The sequence below is a fragment of the Furipterus horrens genome, unplaced genomic scaffold, assembly GCF_987537825.1.
Source record: "Furipterus horrens unplaced genomic scaffold, mFurHor1.1.pri manual_scaffold_6, whole genome shotgun sequence".
In the NCBI taxonomy this organism is placed as follows: Eukaryota; Metazoa; Chordata; class Mammalia; order Chiroptera; family Furipteridae; genus Furipterus; species Furipterus horrens.
The window spans coordinates 147,638,597-147,658,584 of NW_028327176.1; the positions used below are offsets into that span (position 1 = coordinate 147,638,597).

Below are 19,988 nucleotides of genomic sequence, written 5' to 3' on the forward strand. Positions count from 1 at the left end.
GTTTTGCTCTAGGCTGTGTAAGAACAGGTTTTTCCTCTTCCGGGGACCCGTGCGGATTGTCGCTGGCAGCAGAGGCCCCCTCCCATGGTGGGTCGAGTCCTGGGGCTCCCGCTTGTGCGCGCCGGGTACCCAGCGGGCTGAGGTCTGCATGGGCAGCGCCCCGCGCGCTTCTGTCCACCCGCGCCTCCCAGGCCCGAGCGGAGGGGGTACAAAGGCTGTTGCCGTGGACATTTGTCCTCCTTTCCCCGTGTACTCCCCGTATCCACATTCCTGGGAACTTCTCGCGGGAAAAAGCCTATAGGGTGAACTCCTAAGTCGTCGGATCGGTTACACCGGGGCAACAGTGGCGTTTGAGTGCCCGCGCGCTTCTCCCATTGGAAGAGCGCAGGCCCGGCCCGCCGTGAACTGCTGGTTTGGCCAAAGGCGGGCTCAGGTGCTCGAATCCCGGTTTTCTTTTTTCATTGGCAATTATGTAGAACCCATGTGACTTCTTGGAGTTCTAAAGGAGAAGAGTGACAGTACTGTTTTTCCTCGTCTTCCTTACCTGGAAAAAAAAAAAGGCCAGTGTTTCAGGAAAAATTCTGCCTTAAGATATCTGTGTGTGTGTGTGTGTGTGTGTGTGTGTGTGTGTGTGTGTGTGTCTGTTTACTGCTGCCCTATAGTCAAGCTTGGCTGTTTTGAAATTGCATCTTTATTCAGGAAGGAGGTGAAAAGCAAAAGCTGGAGAATTCTACCTGGGAATATTTTACTTTGTAGATGTGATTATTTGGACCTTCGAATCTTCCTTTGAAACACAAGAATAGTTAAAGTAGGTGTTATTCTAAGTAGCACCAAACAGATGATGTTAAAAATTTTGTTTAAGTAAAATCAGTTTATGTTGGGATGAATGTAGCAATAATTCGGTTTTCATTTTCAATTAGAAACCCTGGTCTATTATCATTTTGGCTTGTAGTTCCATAATGTACTTACTACTAAAGAGGAAAAAAACCGAGATTTTCATATTTTCTCTCTCCAATTCTGTTTTATTTTTCAGTCCAGAGCACAAACACCCGAAGAGAACAAAAGGAAGCCAGTTTTGGGGAAACTTGGCAATCTGTTCACGGCAGGAAGGAGAAAGAACACCAGAAACGGGTTAGAAAGTGCCACCAGCTCAAATGCCAAATCTGCCTCTACCAAAGATGTCACCTCTTCCCAACTTCCTGAAAGAGAAGATGAGAAGAGGAAATCTCAGGGCAGCCAACCAAAGCAAATCGACAAGTGCGTGGAGGGCCTGCCCCAGGAGCCAGAGGGCGAGCCCTCTAATACCTGTGCCCAAGTAGCCACCCCTGACGCTGAGCTGCCGTCACTTTGCTCGAGTAGCCGTGCAGCAGCGGCTGTGCAACTGTGCCATGAAAGTGATTCACCCCCACTAGAACCTCTGAACTCAGATGGAGAGCCCTTCCCAGAAGCCGTTGCCACTGCCAAGCAGCGGCATGCCTCACTGGAGAGTTGCCCCAGGCAGGAGAACGCAGAGACGCTAGCCCGCAGTCCAGGGGCGGACACCTCCTCCGGCGCCGCTCGGGAACAGGAGACAGCCCAGGGTGCTCGGAGTGTGCCGGGGTCTCCCACTGGGGAGCGACCCACGAGAGGTGCCAAAGGAGGCTCTCTGGGCCCCCAGGACGCGCGCATCCAGTCCCCGGAGGACGCATCCGCTCCTCCAGGTGACCCTCCTGCCGAGGACTCCGAGAACTGGGCCGGCTCCTCACAGGCAAACAACAAAGCCGGGCTCGGAGGACGAGAGTGCGGGCCCGGCGAGCGCGCCCATCCCTCCAAAGTGTTAACTTTGGACATCTTCTTGAGTAAGACTGAGGTGGCGCAGGTGGACGAGCCGGTCGTCCTTACTCCGGAGGCAGAAGACTGCAGCGATCAGGACGATATGGATAAGAGGGCGAGTGGCCGCAGATCGGGGAGGCGAAGGAAGTCGCAGAAATCCACCGACTCCCCCGGCTCAGACGCAGCACTGCCCGACAGCGCGGCGAGGGATGACGCGGAGTTCGACTACGAGGTGGCGCCAAACACGGCCACCGAAAACGTCTCCGCGGAAAAGAAAGTGAAATCCCCGCGTGCTGCGGCGGACGGGGGCGTTGCCTCTGCTTCAAGCCCGGAGTCTAAGACCAACCCGGGCTCCAAAGGGCAGCCCCGAGGGGAGTCGGACCGGAGCAAACAGCCCCTGCAGGCCACGTCCCCCACCAAAAGGAGGAGCAAGAGCCGCGTCTCCGAAGCTGTGCCCATTCCGCCAGCTAGCAGCCCAAGGGCTCCTGCCAAGGGGTCCCCGCCCAAGAGGTCGCCCGCGCCGGACTCCAGCCCTGCGGCCAAGGCTGCGGTGGGACAGAACGGGGAGGAGACTCCCCGGGTTGTTCCCCGCGAGCTCACGGTCAAGAGCAGCTCTCTGCTGCCGGAGCACAAGAGGGGAGCGCTCCCCAACCACTTCGACAGCCGCGGGGAAGGAAGTCGAAGCAAAGAGCTGGGCAGATGGCCTGGAGTTCCCGACGCCGACGGCTTGAAGCCCAGGAACCATTTCGGGGCGGACAGGTCGACAGTGACCACTAAAGTGACGCTGTAAGTAACTGCGGATTTGGTCAGGGTCGATCACGTGCTGGGCGGCATGTCTGAGAAGCTAAGGGTCTTTATGTTTGTGGAAAAACTGAGCACTGAGTTTTTTTCCTTTGTGTTGAAATCAAGATAGTGAAGGGCTAGTTAACATAGTTAAGGTTTGAGAAAATGACACATTCAGGGGCATAGTTGGTTCTTAATTCCGGTTTTAATATAAGAGTTAATTAAATGAATGTAAAAAAAGATCTCTCCTGAGGTTCAGTGTTTACATAAGCAATAGAAGACTATATGGCTTGACATAAGGTACTTCTATTCTTTACTCAAAATGTATACCAGCAATCTTGGATAGAACGTTCTTAAAACACATATGCAGTGAATTTGAAAACATGGAGCACACACTAATATGTTCAATATGTCCCAGTAGCTTTGACATGTGTGAGTTTAAGAGTATTCACAGAACCGTTTATGGAACTTAGTGCATTATTTGCCTAAGCATAAAAAACAAACTCTTACACAAGTGTCTTGGTTGCTTCTTCCCCTTTTTAATATTAGAGATTCTTATAATATTTTTGCCTCCAAGGTGAAAAATAATTTTCAGTCATTGAAATGAGGGTCAAAATAGAAAAAAATAAAAAAGGAAAAGACAAAACAACAAAAAAGATGTCGAAAGAAGAAATGAAGAAAGGTCAGTGTTCTTACTAGGAGGCTATTTGCTAAATGAAAAGACACCTTAGAAGAATCAAACTCAACAACAGACTGACTACTTGCTGTTAAATTGATTGATTTTTTTCAAATATTTACTGAGTACCTTCTGTGCCTGGTACTGTGCTATGAACTGGGGTGGGGGTTGGGGGGGTGGGAGGAATCACAGCTGTGAGTCACTATTTTATCCTTGAAAATTTTATGGCCCAGTCTGTAACACAGATGCTGACAAATCAAATGAACAACATGAAGTGATATATCTGATGAAACTCCCAATGGATGTTACCATCCATAAAGGTTGGGGATGTGCAGAAAGAAGACAAAATCATTCACTGTTGGAGGACTTGGGCTTTGATGATGATGTGAGTGGTGTGGGAGGACAGGATAGGGAGAGTCTTAAAAAACTCTTAAGCTCCTCCCCCTTCCCACACTCTCAGCCCTGTGTCTCCCAGTCAGCACATGTGAAAAACAAGTATCTAAACAACTTAAGTTTTTCCTGCATTCACACATGTATTAAAAGAGCTGGTATTTTCACAACATTATAATTCTTAAATGGAATGGTCCATTATGTTTGACTTCTTGGATAAGTAAGCTTTAGAGTAGAAGGTTTGTTTGGTAAACACTTGAAAGTCTGATTAATGAATAACTTTAGCTACCTCACCAGCTTCGAACCTGGAGACCTTTGATATAGTCAGTTATTTATACAGAGGGCAGCACTGGAGAAATAACCTGAGTGAATGATGCCCATTATTTGTAGAAGGCAAGTGTGCCAACATCCAGACCTAAGTGTGAGCCTTAGAGAAATGTTCCTGTGTACTTGGTTAAGGACGCTTCAGCTTCCCCTGTCTTCCAATAGGAATCACCAGTGGAAAAACCAGAAATGTTACACTGTTAAGGGCAAGGTAAACAATCTAGGGAAGCAGATCTTACAATGAAACTCTTCATGTGCTGGTATCTGTACTAGAACTAAACCAAATGTCTTTTTCTCAGTACTAATTACTTTCTACCTAAAATGTTTCCTTTACCAGACACCTTATTTAATTTTGTTTTCCACAGTGCCTCACACTTGGTGAATTGGCAAACTATTGAAATGGAAAATTAATAATTCTTTCTAGTCCTTTCTGTTTGATGGGATTTTTCAAACCCTTTAATTTACCCTAATTGCGTTTTCAGCAAAGATGTTACTCAGATTATTTTTAGAAAATTGAATCTGAAGTTTTAGAGTTAAAACTACTGTATATTTCCTCAAAAATAATAACTGCAGTAGCATGTTTCTTGAAGCTGTTAGAAAAATGTCTTCAGTTCTCTACCAAATATTGAATGTTGAGATTCCTAAAATGGTGTATTTAAAATAAGGAGAATTTTTCTCTTGTGTCATAGCCATAGCTTTTTAGACTCCATTATTTTCTCCTCTCACATTGTAATGCAGGCATTACAACATGAATTATAGGAGTATTTTAATCACTTTGAGTTAGGTTAATTGTAGTGACTCGGTAGCCAGAAGTTAATAGCACAGAAAGTTTGGTTGTAAATGCATTTTGACCTTGGTATAAATCTTTAATGTGCGGATGTGCTTTCTGTCTTTAAGGTAGCTTGTTGGCTAACCTGTAGCATTTTCCACTTACATCATTAAGATACACTTTGATGTTTGTCTGTTCTTAGAGATGATTAGTGAGGATTTTTTAAATGTATATTCCCTGTTATGTGAACATTGGCTCATTAACTGATAGCATTTGTAAGCTTTCTATTTCTAATGATCTCACTGGTTTTAGAATTTTATCTTTTAGGAAGTGCTGATAAGTTAATTTGCTTTTAAATTGAATATATATAGGCCCACAATATGGGAGCCTAGATATCTTATGGAGATATTGGGAAAAGCAATGCCTGGGAGAAATGAATGACAGTATACCAAATTTAGTATTTAAATAAAATTTTAAAAAATGAAAATCTAAATTCTTAATGCTGCATTTGGGAAGGACTTCTCAAGTCTTCTCATTTTATCCAGAAGGATAAGATGTCCCACCCAAATTCATACTGCCCGTTCCTCCAAAAGGCTTCTCAGCCCAACCTTCCTGAAGAGCGGTGAGTCTACATGGGAGACAGTGTGAGATTGCAGTGCTTCTCCATCCATTTTGTGTTCCATCATCGTGGTGACCTCATAAAGTGTGATTACTTTATCTTTTAGATCTCATGATAAATCATTGACTCCTTGAGTTATAAAGCTGGAAAGAGCCAGAGAAAGTCATTGAGGCGAGTCTTGTCCAACGGTTTCTGGGGAAGCAGAATAGTAGAGTGATTAGGAGCGTGGATGGCAGCTAAAACCAGAGCAACTGGCTTCAAATCATGGCCCTGTCTTCCCTCACTAGCTGTGTGACCTCAGGCAAATAACTTACCTTCTCTAAGCCTCAACTTCCTTATCATAAACAGAGAATGTATAAAATTGTACATTAGGCAAACCATAGGGAGTGTTTCTCAAGTGCTTGGCAATCGGTAAATGTTAGTGGTTATTATCTCTTCCATGTTATAAACCACTGAACCAATGGTTTAGATATTTTTGGTTTTGTTTGTTTTTAGCTTTAGAGTCCGTTCCTCTAGGAAAACTTATATAAGAGAAATATATAAAACAGATAAGTAAAAGTGATTCTAATTGAAAGGACAGTGGCTAGCCAATAGCCCCACCCCTCAGCCGCTACTGTTCCCAGCTGCAACCCTTGAAGAAAATTCAAGGGATTACTTCCACCATAACTTGTGGTGGGGTGGAGGGAGATGAGGGGGTGGGGAACCAACTCTGTTCTAAACTATCTAGTTTGCCTTTGTTTACAGATAGAGAAGGTAGACTTCAGAGAGTTAAAGTGACTTGACCAAGTACACACATATAATTAGTGTAAGAACCAGGATCAGAGCCCACTAGTGTCAAACAGAGAAGGTTTTGTTTCTCAGAAAGAAAAAATGTGTACATTCAAAGACATATGATTACCATTGGGGGTAATTATACCAAAGAGACGAGAGTGAGAGGGGAGACTCTCTGCCCAAGGAATAGTGACAAAACCAACAATTGAGTAATTGATAATTATGATACATTCATATGATGGACTCTTATGCAGACATTAAGAAAACCTTTCAACCCTGACTGGTATGGCTCAGTGGATTGAGCCTGGCCTGTGAACCAAAAGGTTGCTGGTTTGATTCCCCACCAGGGCACATGCCTGGGTTGCAGGCTGGGTCATGCAAAAGGCAGCCAATCGATGTTTCTCTTGCACATTGATGTTTCTCTATCTCTTTTTCTCCCTCCCTTCCCCTCTCAGTAAAAGTAAAAAATAAATAAAATCATTAAAAAAAACTTTTCAAACAAAATTTTTGGTAACTTGAAACATGTTTAAAATGTTAAATATAAGGTTAAGTAATCTTTTTAAAGGCAAGATACCAAATTCTATGAACAGAATAATCTTAATTCTGTTGAAAACATTTAACTGTATATAAAAAGACTATACATATACTAAAATGTTAACAGAGATATTATATCTGAGTGGTAGGATCATGAGTGATTTTTTTTATTTTCATATTTTCCAAATTTTCTGTAGTGAGTGTATTTATATAATTAGAAAATTTTTATGGGGGAAGGATGAAGGCAATAAAATATCCACAGAGGTAAATAACAGATAAATATGTTTTATAATCTAGTTTTTTGAGATAATGTAAAAAAAGTTATGGTAAAATAAAAATTAGAGAAATCATTTACAGATTTCAAATATAGAAGCACATTAAATATTTAAATTTGTTCTAATGTTCTTCAGGCCCTAAGACATTTTCTAACTCTAGTGTCAAGCACTGTGTAAATATACTAGGTACTCAATACATTTGTTAACTTCCCACCTCTAGACTTTCTTAGTTATATAATTTTCTCATCGCTCATATGGAAGCAAAACATCAATTAAAAAATAGTTAAAAGTGTATTTAGGATTGTTTAAAAAGTTTCATTTTTAAAAAAGTTACATATCAGAAAGATGTTGGCTTTTTATAGTTTTGTAATAAGTTGGTGTGTTTACTTTTTCAAACTAGGTCAGTAACTTTTCATATTGCTTTTTTCTTGCAGCCCTGCCAGACCGAAACATGTGGAACTAAATTTTAAAACCCCTAAGAATCTTGACAGTTTGGGAAATGAGAATAATCCATTTAGCCAGCCAGTTAATAAAGGAAACACTGCCACCAAAATCTCCTTATTTGAAAACAAACGGGTAAACAGTAGCCCAAGACACGCTGACATTCGAGGCACCAGGAACACCCTTGCCTCTAATAAGACATTTGTTGGGAGGGCAAAGCTGAATTTAGCCAAAAAAGCCAAGGAAATGGAGCAATCTGAAAAAAAAGTAATGCCCAATAGTCACCAGAATGGTGTTCTGGTAAAGGAAACCTCTGCGGAAACCAAAGTTCTCCCCAAAGAGGAGATTCTCCCAGCGGCCGGCAGTCCCAGTGTAAGGGGCATGAAAGGCAAGCCTGCTGAGGACCAAAGCCCTGGTCCTGAGCTTATACAGGAGGATCAGGCAGATAATTGTAGAGATGCTGGCTGCCCTTCCCAACCAGTGGCTACTGCTCTGATTCCTGTCAAGGACCACACACTCTTAGGAGAGGACGACTCAAAGGCTGCTGACAGCAAAAGACTTCCACTTGAAAATATGACTGAAATGGCACAAGACGTTCCTGCCATTCTTGATACCAGAGATTTACCAACAGCCGTACCAAAACCACAGGATACATTTTCTGACTCACAGCCCCCAACTGAGTCATGTAATCAGCCTTGTTTGCTGCCTGCACGCATCCCTGTGGCTGTTCCCAAAGACACATGTGCTGAAGTTCCGATAAGCAACTTTCCATGCACTGATCTAAAAGTGTCAGAAAACCATAGTGGATGTATTTTGCCTGTGTCTCATTCAGATAACAAGAAAACACCCCCCTCCAAGCTTGGAGGAGAAGGAGAAGCAAGCCCTCCTTTGTCCACAGAGCACAGCCCAGAAGTTGTGGGAATTGAGGGTCCATCCAAGGTCCTTGTCCAGGTCAGGTCCTTTGTTCTTCCCATGGAGAGCACCCAGGATGTAAGCTCCCAGATCATCTCAGATAGCACCGAAGTTAGAGAAGTGCAGTTGCCAAGTTGTCACAATAATGAACTTGAAGTGGTTTCCGTTGCAAGCTGTGCTCCCCAGAAAGAGGAAGTCCTGGGCAATAAGAGCACACCACCCAAACACATTCACTGCGAAGAGGAACCTGGAGCAAAAGTCATGCCACTGGAATCAGAGAAAACTCTGCCTGTCCAGGCTCAGAATCAGGACAACAGCACACCCCTGATGGTTGATTCCAGTCCCACCCACTCCCCTGGTAGCAGAAATCATTTAGAAACTCCTCAAAGGCCAGGTCAACACGTAGTGAATGGTCAGGACAGCCCTGCCAGTCTCTTGAACATTTCTGCTGCTAGTGATGACAGTGTCTTTGATTCTTCTTCTGATATGGAAAAATTCACTGAAATTATTAAAAATATGGACAGCACAGTTTGTGTGGCTCAGAAGAAAAAGAAAGCCAGGGTGCCAAACTCTCCTACCCCTCACTTCGTCATGCCTCCTATTCATGAGGACAATTTAGAAAAGGTGTTCGATCCCAACGTGTTTACCTTTGGTTTGGGGAAGAAAAAAGGAAGCCAACCAGAAATGTCACCAGCTTTACAACTGATGCAGAATCTAGACACAAAATCCACACTGCGGCCCAAACGTCTGTCTACTGAACAGAGCATCCTCTTCAAGTCCTCACATGCTCACACTAATGGGAAAGATGAACCTCTGGCCACTTCAGAAATAAATGAAAAAGAGAACAGGGATGTCACAAATGGTGGAGTGAAGAGATCTAGGCTAGAAAAAAGTGCACTTTTCTCAAGCATGCTATCTTCTTTACCACAAGACAAAATCTTTTCTCCCTCTGTGACGTCAGTCAATACTATGACCACAACTTTCAGCTCTTCTCAGAACACTTCTCTTTCTCGGTCTTCTGTGTCACAGCTGGAGACTGCAGGTGCCGCACCCTGCACTTCAGACAAAGAACAGGCAAACCTTCCACCCAACAACTTCTTAAAGGTCTTCAATTTCGACTCATCAAGTACATCTCATTCAGGCTTAAAAAGTCCAAGCTACATGGAAAAATACCTGCAAAAAGAGGAAACCAAAAAAGATGTGGATTCACGAAGCAACCTACACTTGCCAGAAGCTAAGTTCTCTGAATTTTCAATACTGAAGAACAACGATGATATGGAAAAGGCTAATCATCTTGAAAGTGTTCTTAAACCAAACTTGCCGAACTATGGCAGCAGTGACACAGACTTCATGGGTCTTTTCAAATCCAGACAGTTTGACCCAAACATTTCTTTTTCTGGAATGTCATTATCAGATCCAACAGTAAGTAACAACATGTGATCATTTATTTGGGGTGTTTATAAAGTGAGAGAAGAGAGGGGTGATGAGCAATTCATGTTACTCTTTTAGAAATGCTTATGCTTGTGTACAATCTTTTTATTTTATTCACTGATCACATATTTGGAAAGCTATGTACAAGAGACTGCTAGGGTCCAAGAAAAAGGTACTAAGATTCTGTTCTCAAGGTATTTCTAGCAGGGAAAATAAGTTACCGATATTTTAAGGTACTTGTGGATTTATATGCCATATTGTGAAACGTATAGAGTACCTTGAGAGTTCAGAGAGAGACAAGGTGTTTTTTCTTTCCTAGTTTTGCATAAAAATGCTAAGTACTGTAGTTACAACTTTGAAGATTTGTGAAACAGCTTCCTTCATTTGGGAAAACCTCTGCTTATTCCTAATCTTTTCTCCTGTGCTGTGAGGTTCATTCTTTCTTCCCATAAATATCAAGAAATGTGTATGTTATGCATTTGAGGAAGCATTTTCTCTTTATTTGGAATTAATTTTCATCAGGGAAGTGTCTTTTCCTGCAAAGCCTTTGAGGAGTAAAAAGTCTGGGGCCCTGGCTGGTGTGGCTCAGTGGATTGAGCACTGGTTGCAGGCCAGGTCCCCGGTTAAGGTCAGGGGGTGTGAGAGAGGCAACTGAGAGATGTTTCTCTCTGTCTCTCCATCCCTTCCCCTCTCTCTAAAAATAAATAAATACAATCTTGAAAAAATGTTTGGTCTACATGAGATCTTTCCTTTAATATTGTAGACAGGGCAGCAAAACACGATTTTGAGCAACAGTTATGATTTCTCCATCTTCTTCTACCTGACTGCAGACATTGTTTCCTTTATTCAGTTTTTGATGTGAATTTGTGCCTTTCTGTTATGAAGCTTGATACTCAAAATGACAGAGGACAATAAAAAAGGAAAACAGAATACAAGGTTTAGAGATCAGCTCTGTTAGCCCAGGAACATGACTGGACCTCTATATTCTTGTTGCCCACTTTGTGAACCAGGCCACCTGTCAAATGTAGACCATCATCCAAAACAGTTTATCTAAGCTGAAGATACCTTGCAGCCTTCCTCATATGTGTAAGGCACTGCAACATGTTTCAGGTTGTTGTGTTGGCTTTGCAACGGGCCTATCATAGAACGTAATTCTGGAAGCTCTTTCAAAAAATACAGTTGCGTTTCCAGCAGAGGTTCAGATCCCTCTTTTCAAAAGTTTTCAAATTTTTGGTCTCAGGATGCTTTTATATTTAAAAATTATTGAAGATGCCAAAGAACTTTTGTTCACATAGTTGCTGCCTGTCAGAATTTATTATATTAGAAATGAACACTAACAAAAATATGAGATGCAAGAACATACAAGTGTACATTTCATTAGCCATCATGGCAATGATGTCATTAACCCTCTGGAAAATTCCACTGTATACTGTGATGTAAAGACTGAAAAAAGTACATACCCTCTTCTTTTGAAAATAGTTTTGACCTTCTGGACTCCCTGAGAGTACCTTGGGAACCCTCCATGGGTCCCTGGACCACACTTTGGGAACTACTACTGTACACGACCACATAATCAGCTTATAGCACTCAGAAATCATAAAGTTTTTAAGTATTTCTCTCAAGCACAAAATTTCCACTGGTCCAGTTCCCATTCATTATGGCTTTATTCTCTCTTCGATCATTCTTGGATCACTTCTGCTATTTGACAACAGTCTGGTGAGTGTGACAATAGAATGTACAGTTTCCCTGTGGAATCCCCTGAAAAACCAAACCAAATGGGCTAAAAAGGAGAAACCAAGTGCTTCATTCTTCCTTTTTTTTCTTTAGTTTTTGAGCTTTGTTGATTATATTAACTATTGTATCTTCCATGTCTTACCTGAATTTTGTTTTAAATTGTAAGCTTTTTGTTTTTAATTGTAAGCTTTTTCTTCAGCTTATCTACTTCTACTGTGTATATATAAATAAATAAATGCCATTTTGACTTCTAATAATGCTCTGCTGAGGCATTCCTCTGGTCTTTTGGGCATATTTCACTCTGCATGATGCAAGAGTAATCAGATCAAAGGCAGTCCTTAAAATAGGCATCCTGGTCAGCATTGAAAGTAGTCCATGTTTTATAATATTTTTACATGTATAATTACTATTTTTATTGTGTTATGCATTTCTGGTTTTATTGGTCTTGTCACATGGTCTTGAAAATGATTAGTTTTGTAGGTATATAAAAACGTATTTCATCTATCAAAAAGGGAGTGATTAAATATACTATGTGCAATGCACATTGTAAAATAATCCATAGTAAATTTTTATTTAGACTAGTAGTTGTTATGTGATGGTAGATGTTTCTGTGAAAAAACAATATTTATAGATTCAGATAAGGTGTGTAAATGAATGCATAAAATTGATTCAGCTCATTTTAGATAAGTGATTAATACATTATAGTTTCTCTTTCCTTATTTGTGATTATACCGAGATTGTTTGAATTATATTCTGCTGAGTTCTTATTCTGTAAATTCTGGTAAAACACAGGTCTGAGTCTTGAGTCCTAAATTTTCTAGATTGGTAAAACTAACCAGGTGTTTAAATGAGGAGATACTGGATTGGAAAATCCACTTAGGTAGTGGGAAGCTCTTAATAGTATAGACTCAGAGAGAGTTTTAATATGACTTTGGCATAGATAAAGGTAGACTTGCTTCAAAATTGAGGTGAATATGATATTATTCAAAGGATCATGGGAGAAGAAAAGAACTGTTATGCAAAGTTTAATTATTTATTGTGTTTTTGTTCATCTGATTACAGATGCTTAGAGGAAGTGTCCAAAATAAAATCAATCCCCGACCTGGGAAGGTAAGATAATTTTCTGTTTCTAGTCTAAATTTTATTTTGGTCTGATAAAGTACAATAAGAAATGCTACCACTCTCATTTCCTTGTAGGTGGTGATCTATAGTGAACCGGAAGTCTCTGAGAAGTGTATTGAAGTCTTCAGTGACATTGAGGATTGCAGCTCTTGGAACCTCTCTCCTGTGATACTCGTGAGAGTTGTTAGAGGATGGTAAGAATGGCCCTTTGAATTCCTGACTTACAGGGTCTGTGTTTTGCGTTTTTAATTACATTTTTGGTTCTCAGTTCTTATTTAAAATTATGCCGTTAGCCATGTAAAAGACAAAAAATACTAGCCACAATGAGTATTGAAAGCATAACAAAGAAATAAAATATGGTTTTGAATCGTGTTTCTGATCATAGGGATGATATGTGTTTTTTGCTAGAAAAATCAGAAGAGTGTAGCATTGTGAGTTTCTTTTCCCATATAACCCCACATAACATGGGTTTTGACTAATGAACATTGGAATCCATAATAGACTTTTGGTTTCTGAATTTTCAGTGAGGTTGATAAGAATTGTACTATTTATGTTGGTAGAATTTTTTGAATTCCATAAACGAGAAGACATTTTGCTGACTTTTAAAGTAATGGTTCAGTGAAGGACTAAGTTAAAAGTTATTTTCAAACTTTTTGATAACAGCTAGTAAAGAAATTGGTGAAAAAAATTCTTTTACAGGTTACTTGCTTTTAAAACATACAAAGTAAGTTGAATTAAGAAAAGCAGTAAAGAAATTACTATGTGGCATGAATACTTATCTTTGATACCTATTTCTAAATTTGTTTGAAATAAAGAGATGGGGCTCTAGACATTTGTGGTTTAAAAAATTAATAAACCTTTCTTTTGGTATCCATTTGATTAAATATGCAGCCTCTTTCTTATAAGGTTTTAGGTATTTTTCTCTATTTTTTTATATATTTAACATATTCATTAGAAAAATATAATTAGCTTTTATTCTTAAATTTGAAGACTGAAAATAACACTAAAAGTTTTTGTATATCAATTTTGTTTTTAATAAAATAGTGCTTTTTTTTGCCATTTTTGTTTGCTCTCTTTTTTTGAAAGTATAAGCATTAAGAACAGCACTGTTATACACAGGGTTTGACAAAAGGCTTACAGTTGTGAGTATGTAAAACAGAGTTTATTCTTGTGTTATTTATTTATGATTTTTTCATACAAACAACTGTAAACCTACTTTTGCCCATGCCTGTATTGACATGATGTTCTTAAAATGCTTTTTATTAACATGCATGTAGTCCTTTGTATTGCTATGACTCAAAATTGTAAGTTTAAATCCTTCTAAGAGAAGTTTTTCCTACACATATAAAGGGAAGAAATTACAGTAAAAGTCCATTTAGCTGATGTATTGCAATTTACAAGTCTCCACTAACTGGCAAATCTGTAGAATATTAGTATCTCTATAACTTTAATTTTGATAGCAAAAAGTTCTCTAAGATTCTGATATAATTCTTTAACTATCGGAGGCTAAATTTTAGTAAATTTTAGTTTTATGGAAAGATTATACTTTGTCATTGTTACAGAACTGGCCATAATATATGATATATATACATACAGTGGCTATTAGCCAGAATATTTGAGTAATCTGATCCCCTCTCACCAGAACTGGCTAACAGTTTTGCTGTGTTTTATTCTTAGTTGGATTTTGTACGAGAAACCAAATTTTGAAGGGCACTCCATCGCCTTAGAAGAAGGAGAATTGGAACTTACTGATCTCTGGGGTACAGAAGATATTTTGGAAAGAAAAGAGGAGGAAGAGTCTGCTAAGCCCATGGTGATTGGTTCAGTCAGACATGTGGTGAAGGTAGGCTATGGGAAAACCAGAGTCCATCCATCCATTGAGCAAATATTTATTCAACGCCAGGGATGATTCTTACTTGGAGAGAAAAGTTCATTTTATGAAATAAGTGATTGGGAAAAATATTTGATTGGTCTTTATAGATCTACTTTCTATAATTTAAGTACTTGTACACTTGAAATGAATTGGAAAAGAAATATTCTCATTAGTTACTTTTTCCACAATAAATCTTGAAAGTTAATTTCTCATTCCTGGCCCCCAATTCCCTCTCCAAATGTATCTTATGTAGTAACCTGTTTTTGATGAATTCTGAGTGAACAGATTTTTTTTTTAAATTTAGTTTTTTTGGTTGCTATGTGAGTTCTGATTACTTTGAGTGGCTTATAGGAGTTCTATTTTGGAAAAAATAACCCAAAAATAATTTAGTTGACAATTCAACTCTGGGGTTTCATGTGGGTTTTAAAAACTAGGTACTTGAAGCCACTTTATGGACTGGGTAAAATTTCCTTGGTTCCTTGTTGTACCAGAGTCTTTCTTTGTAGCTGTTGTGATTTGATGATTCTTTACCTTTTAAAAATGTAATTCATGGTGTTTTTCAATTGGAAAATTAAAACCCTGTTTGTGTAATAGAGCTGGGTATTGGGGTGCAATAGGGAGAAAGGGAATGTTCTAAAATGAGAATAACTAAGGATGAGTAAGAGTTTTAATGTAATAATGTGATAAACCTTAAGTAAGACATAAGGAACCTCATTTTAAAATGTCATAGTGGAATAATTTGCCTGCAGTTTTTATTTATTACTCAAGTAATATTGGTAATACAGCAGTGTTTTAAAATATCATCCAAATCCCACATCATGAATTTTTCTGAATTCTCTCAGTCATAATCTAATCTGTATTTTTCTGTAGTTGTAATCTAAATAACAGGCACAATGCTGTTTCTCTCCTGCCCCTTTTTCTTTCATTTAACACTTTTCCATTCTTTTTCTCTTTCCATTCCATTTTTTTGAAGGTCATAGTTCCATTGGTACCATCTCTCATTGATTTGCAACTGGGGGAGGTATCAGAATCTGGTGGGGTGGGGCTTTAGGTGCATTCAGGAAGGTGAGGGGAAGGGAAATGAAGCATGCAGGTAAAGATGCCTCCGTTTTGCCTGAGAATAGCAGACTCCATGAAATTATGCTTTTTACGTCACTACATCCTTCGGGGTTACCATTGCAATGAAATACCATCATTTATTTTTCTTTCTACTTTCTGTGGAACTTAAGGTTGTTTCTAGTTTTTTACTCTTTTAAACAACACTGTAATAACATTTTTGTGCACAGGATAATGTATACATTTCTGCCTTATTTCCTTGGGGTAAAATTTTCTGAAGGGTGTTGTATTAAAAGGCAGGAACAGTTTTATGATTCCTGATACATCATGAATTATTATTTTTACACATTGTGTTTATGGCTTTTTTTGAAATACAAGCATAAGTTGCAACATATATTCAAGAAGTCCATTAAATTTGCTTCTTTTGGTAATGTTTGGGAGAGCCCCCTGAACTAACCCAAGTGCCTTGTTTCTTCTATATATCAGTTCACCTAACTTAGCAATCGAATATGAATAAAGATTTGATTAGCACTTAGGCACTCAGCCAGGAGAGGCCTTTTGAAGCATGTTTGATAGACCGTGGACATGAAGGGCATGGAACAGTGATCAAAGTGCAGAGATTTATAAATCACCATAACTGTGCTTTTGCATTAGCTTAGACCAAACCAACATCATAGAGGTTTGGCCATAGTCAAGGAGAGTTCCCACAGGGGACTCAAGGGCACAGAACCACAGCTGAGGACAACTCCTGGCACAGCCATTCTATAGACTAGATTCTCTGGAGTTGGGTGGTCACATCACAGCAAAGCAACTAAAACTCTTGTCACCAGGGAAAGCCAAGCAGTTTTTCAGTGAGGATGAGAGAAACAAATATGTTCCAAAACTCTAATTAAATACATTTTTGGTGATGTTTACTTGAATGTAAAACTAGATATAAAGCAGTGTCTCTGCCTCCAAAGAGCACATAATATCAAGTCATGGGTGAAAACAGCAAAGGCATAAAATAGCAGGTGCTCTGTGTATTTTAATTGTTTGGAAAAATGAGTTTACTCTAGAGTTACATAAATGGTGTACTTATTATTATATATGTACAAATGTATTTTGTTTCAGGATTACAGATTTAGTCATATTGACTTATTTACCGAACCGGAAGGCTTAGGAGTCCTGAATTCATACTTTGATGATACTGAAGAAATGCAGGGGTTTGGTATAATGCAGAAGACTTGTTCCATGAAAGTACATTGGGGCACGTAAGTGTTTTATTTTAAACACAATTTTAATGAGGCTTTTTTGGTGAGTGTTGTACTGGAAAGAAGACTTAAAATATTCTATCTCTGATTCGTTAAGAAATTATTGAGTAAAAGGTTTTTTGGGCTTTTTTTAATAAGGCACATAAAACTCTGATTCTTTTGTACAGCTCTGACAGATAGTAACATTTCTTAGAGGAAGTACAGGGGGGAAATGCATGTTTGATGTAGGGATTTCCTTATCACAGAGGAGCCTGACTCATTCAAAGCTGAGTAAGAGATTGTACCTTCCTGGTAATTCAAAGGAGGTAATTCAAAGCATGTGCCCCTGATATTTCAGGCGGGATGGAGGCCAATACACATGGTACTTCCTTTAATGTTTTAACACAATGCTGTCCAAAACCCCTAGGATGTTGATTTCACAAATCGCAGGAAACTGCAAGAGTATTTTGAAGGAAATGGGAATATCTCGGGTGGGGGAGAAACGAGAAAAGTGCAGGCTGCCGCTCTGAAGATCAGTGTTTCTAAAGGGGAGGGTAAAGGGAGCATGAAAGACATCTACTGAGATGCAGGAAAAAAACCCTAAATGCTGAAGTTTCTTTATATTTTATTTAAAATCTCCTCTTTTTAAGATTTGATTTTTGTGTATGTTTTCTAATAAATTCATAATATATTCAATGGCAGTGTATAATTATAAATATTTGTGTCTTCAGAGAATGCACATTTTTATTGATGGGGTATGCATAGGACAGTGTGTATGTAATGTGTCAGATAGTAAATACTGAAAGAAACATAAATTAGAAAGAGGAACAGTGGTAGTGCTATTTTAGATAGGGTGCTCAGGAAGGGTCTAAGGTGTAACATTTAGGCAGACACCTGGAGGAAGCCCGAGTCTGCCCTGGGGATATTTGAGGGAGGAGGGCAGGGGGTGGCCTAGGTTGGAAACACAGCATTTGCAAAGCCCTACCGTGCTCCTCTGGGGAACTGCAGGGAGATCCAATGGCTGCAGTAGAACAGCTGGGAGGATGCTGATGGGAGAGAGGCTCCACGTCCTGACAGGCCTTTTGGGAAGGATTTTAGATGACTCAGAGTGACGTGGGTAGTTGTAAAGGAGTTCGATCTACCTTGTGTTTTAGAAAGATCACTCTGCTGTGTGGAAAATAAACGGTAATGAGGCGAGGATAAAGCAAAGAAACAAGTTAGGAGGCAATTGTAGTTATATAGGCAAGAGCGTTTGGTGGCTTAAACAGCGTGACAGTGCTGGTGAGAAATGATCAGATTCTGGATACATTTTGAAGGTGGAACTGACAATATATGCTGACAGATTGTACGTGAAGTGTGAGGGGCTCAGAAACGTCTAGGGTTTGGGACCCCAGCCTTTGCTGGAATCTTGAAACACGAACAGAAGTCAGTGTTTATTCAAGGGGGTCACCTTCTTAGTTCATTAAATTAGTTTCTTTTGTTGATGTTTGAAAGAGCCTCCCCTGAACTAACCCAAGTGTTACTGTTTGTTCTATACATCAATAGCTCAGCAATCAGATATCAACAGAGACAGAAGAAGACTTAGAGGAGCAGGTTAGGAGGAAGAGTGAAATTCAGGAGTTCCGTGTTAGAGAAGTGAGGTTGGGTATGCCAACCATCCATTGAAGTCGGAAGTCAGGAAGGAGACTGGGTACCTGAGCCTAGAGTTCTGGAGTGAGGCTGGAGATACGAATTTAGGCGTCATCAGCATGGGGAAGGCAGTTCAACCACATGCTGGGTGAGATCTCAAAGGAGTGACTATAAAGAGCAGAGAAGCCATCTAAGCTTTGGGCACTTTTATGTTTGGTGATTGGACAGAAAAGGAGGCATCTAAACAAACAAAAAATATGTCTTTATCTCTTGCTGCCTTTAATTTTTTCACATCATTGGGACCTAAAGTATGCGTGTTGAGAAATATGACTTTCCTTAGAAAAGAATGAACTAGGCATCTGCCATGATATTTTAACCTCAATGTGTGGAAGGTTTCCTGACTCAGGCTTGGGCCATGTGGAGCCTGTGAGCTTTACTTAACGTTTCTTACCTTGCTGCTAAGTGTAACTTGTCTTGTAGGTGGTGGTCACACACCTGTCATAGCTTTTGTTTATGATGGGCTTGTATGGCACGGACATCTTCCTTCTGACTGTTCACTTTCGTTGCCTCTAGGAGAATGGAGAGCTGTCTTAGATGTCAGTTCAAAGTCTGGGCATTGAGCTTGGTTGGTCAGCAATGGGACCAGGTCACTGGTGCTTTTACAGATCTCTAAGGGGAGTCCTGATGGGTTGGGAGAATTCACTGGTAATAAGTCCCTGAGCTCATTTTGCCTCTCTTGGTGCACCAGACCCCCGAACTGGTGTAAGAGAGGTCTTTGCTGTATGAGGGACTTCTTACAACTCCATTGGGAGATTTATTCCAGGGCCTGTTTACTCTGGAGTAGGCTCTTCTACACATACACACAACGAGTGTATTACTTGTCAGATTTTTACTTGGGGAGATGAATAATTTCTAGATACATTTCCCTTTCCTATTCTGTTGAGTATAATCTATTTTTAAACTTTTGTTTTAATAGCTGGCTAATACCAGCAACCATCACCCCCAGAGGCGAGGATATATCTTTTTTGCAGGGTATGTTTCTCATAAAAAAAAAACACAAAGAACTTTAAAATTTCAAAGGACATAAAGAGCATCTGTTTAACTAAGGAAGACCAGCTTTGGTCATTTACTCAACATTAGGGTTAATTGTTAGCAGAACAGTTATTAGAATGCAGGTATTCTGAAGTCAAGGGACATTTTTTTGATAGCCAAATATTTTTTGATTGACTTTATTATGAAATAATTGATCATACAGAAGAACATATGTGAATTATGAAGTCTAGTACTAAAACCAACCTTGGTGTGCTCACCACCCAACCTGGGCTCTCACCATCACCAACACGGCCGCAGCACCCTATGGAGCCCACCCTGGTCCCACCCTCCTGCCCCCTCTCCCCACACGTAACCTTGCTCTGGAACTTTCTGCTTTTCTTAAGCCCTTATTTTAGAGTGGCCCTGTACTATCTAACCCTACAATATTTTAGTTGAGCTTGCTTTTAAATTTTATAAAAATACTATCCAAGCTCCCTGTGGCTTATTCCTTTTTCTCTGCATTGTTCCTAAGATTACCCATATCGATGAGTATATTTGTATTCTATTCTTTTTTAT

At 39.9% G+C, this 19,988-nt stretch overlaps 1 protein-coding gene across 2 annotated transcripts in view; it reads left to right on the forward strand.

The window, feature by feature from the left end:
• Positions 1–19,988, forward strand: part of CRYBG1 (crystallin beta-gamma domain containing 1) — a 193,423-nt gene that overhangs the window by 145,523 nt on the left and 27,912 nt on the right. For both annotated transcript variants that reach the window (XM_090279715.1, XM_090279716.1), the window contains 6 exons: positions 1,034–2,598; positions 7,388–9,728; positions 12,534–12,581; positions 12,669–12,787; positions 14,271–14,436; positions 16,633–16,772. In XM_090279715.1, coding sequence (XP_090135841.1) covers positions 1,034–2,598; positions 7,388–9,728; positions 12,534–12,581; positions 12,669–12,787; positions 14,271–14,436; positions 16,633–16,772 — 4,379 coding nt within the window. The remainder of the gene's footprint in view (positions 1–1,033; positions 2,599–7,387; positions 9,729–12,533; positions 12,582–12,668; positions 12,788–14,270; positions 14,437–16,632; positions 16,773–19,988) is intronic.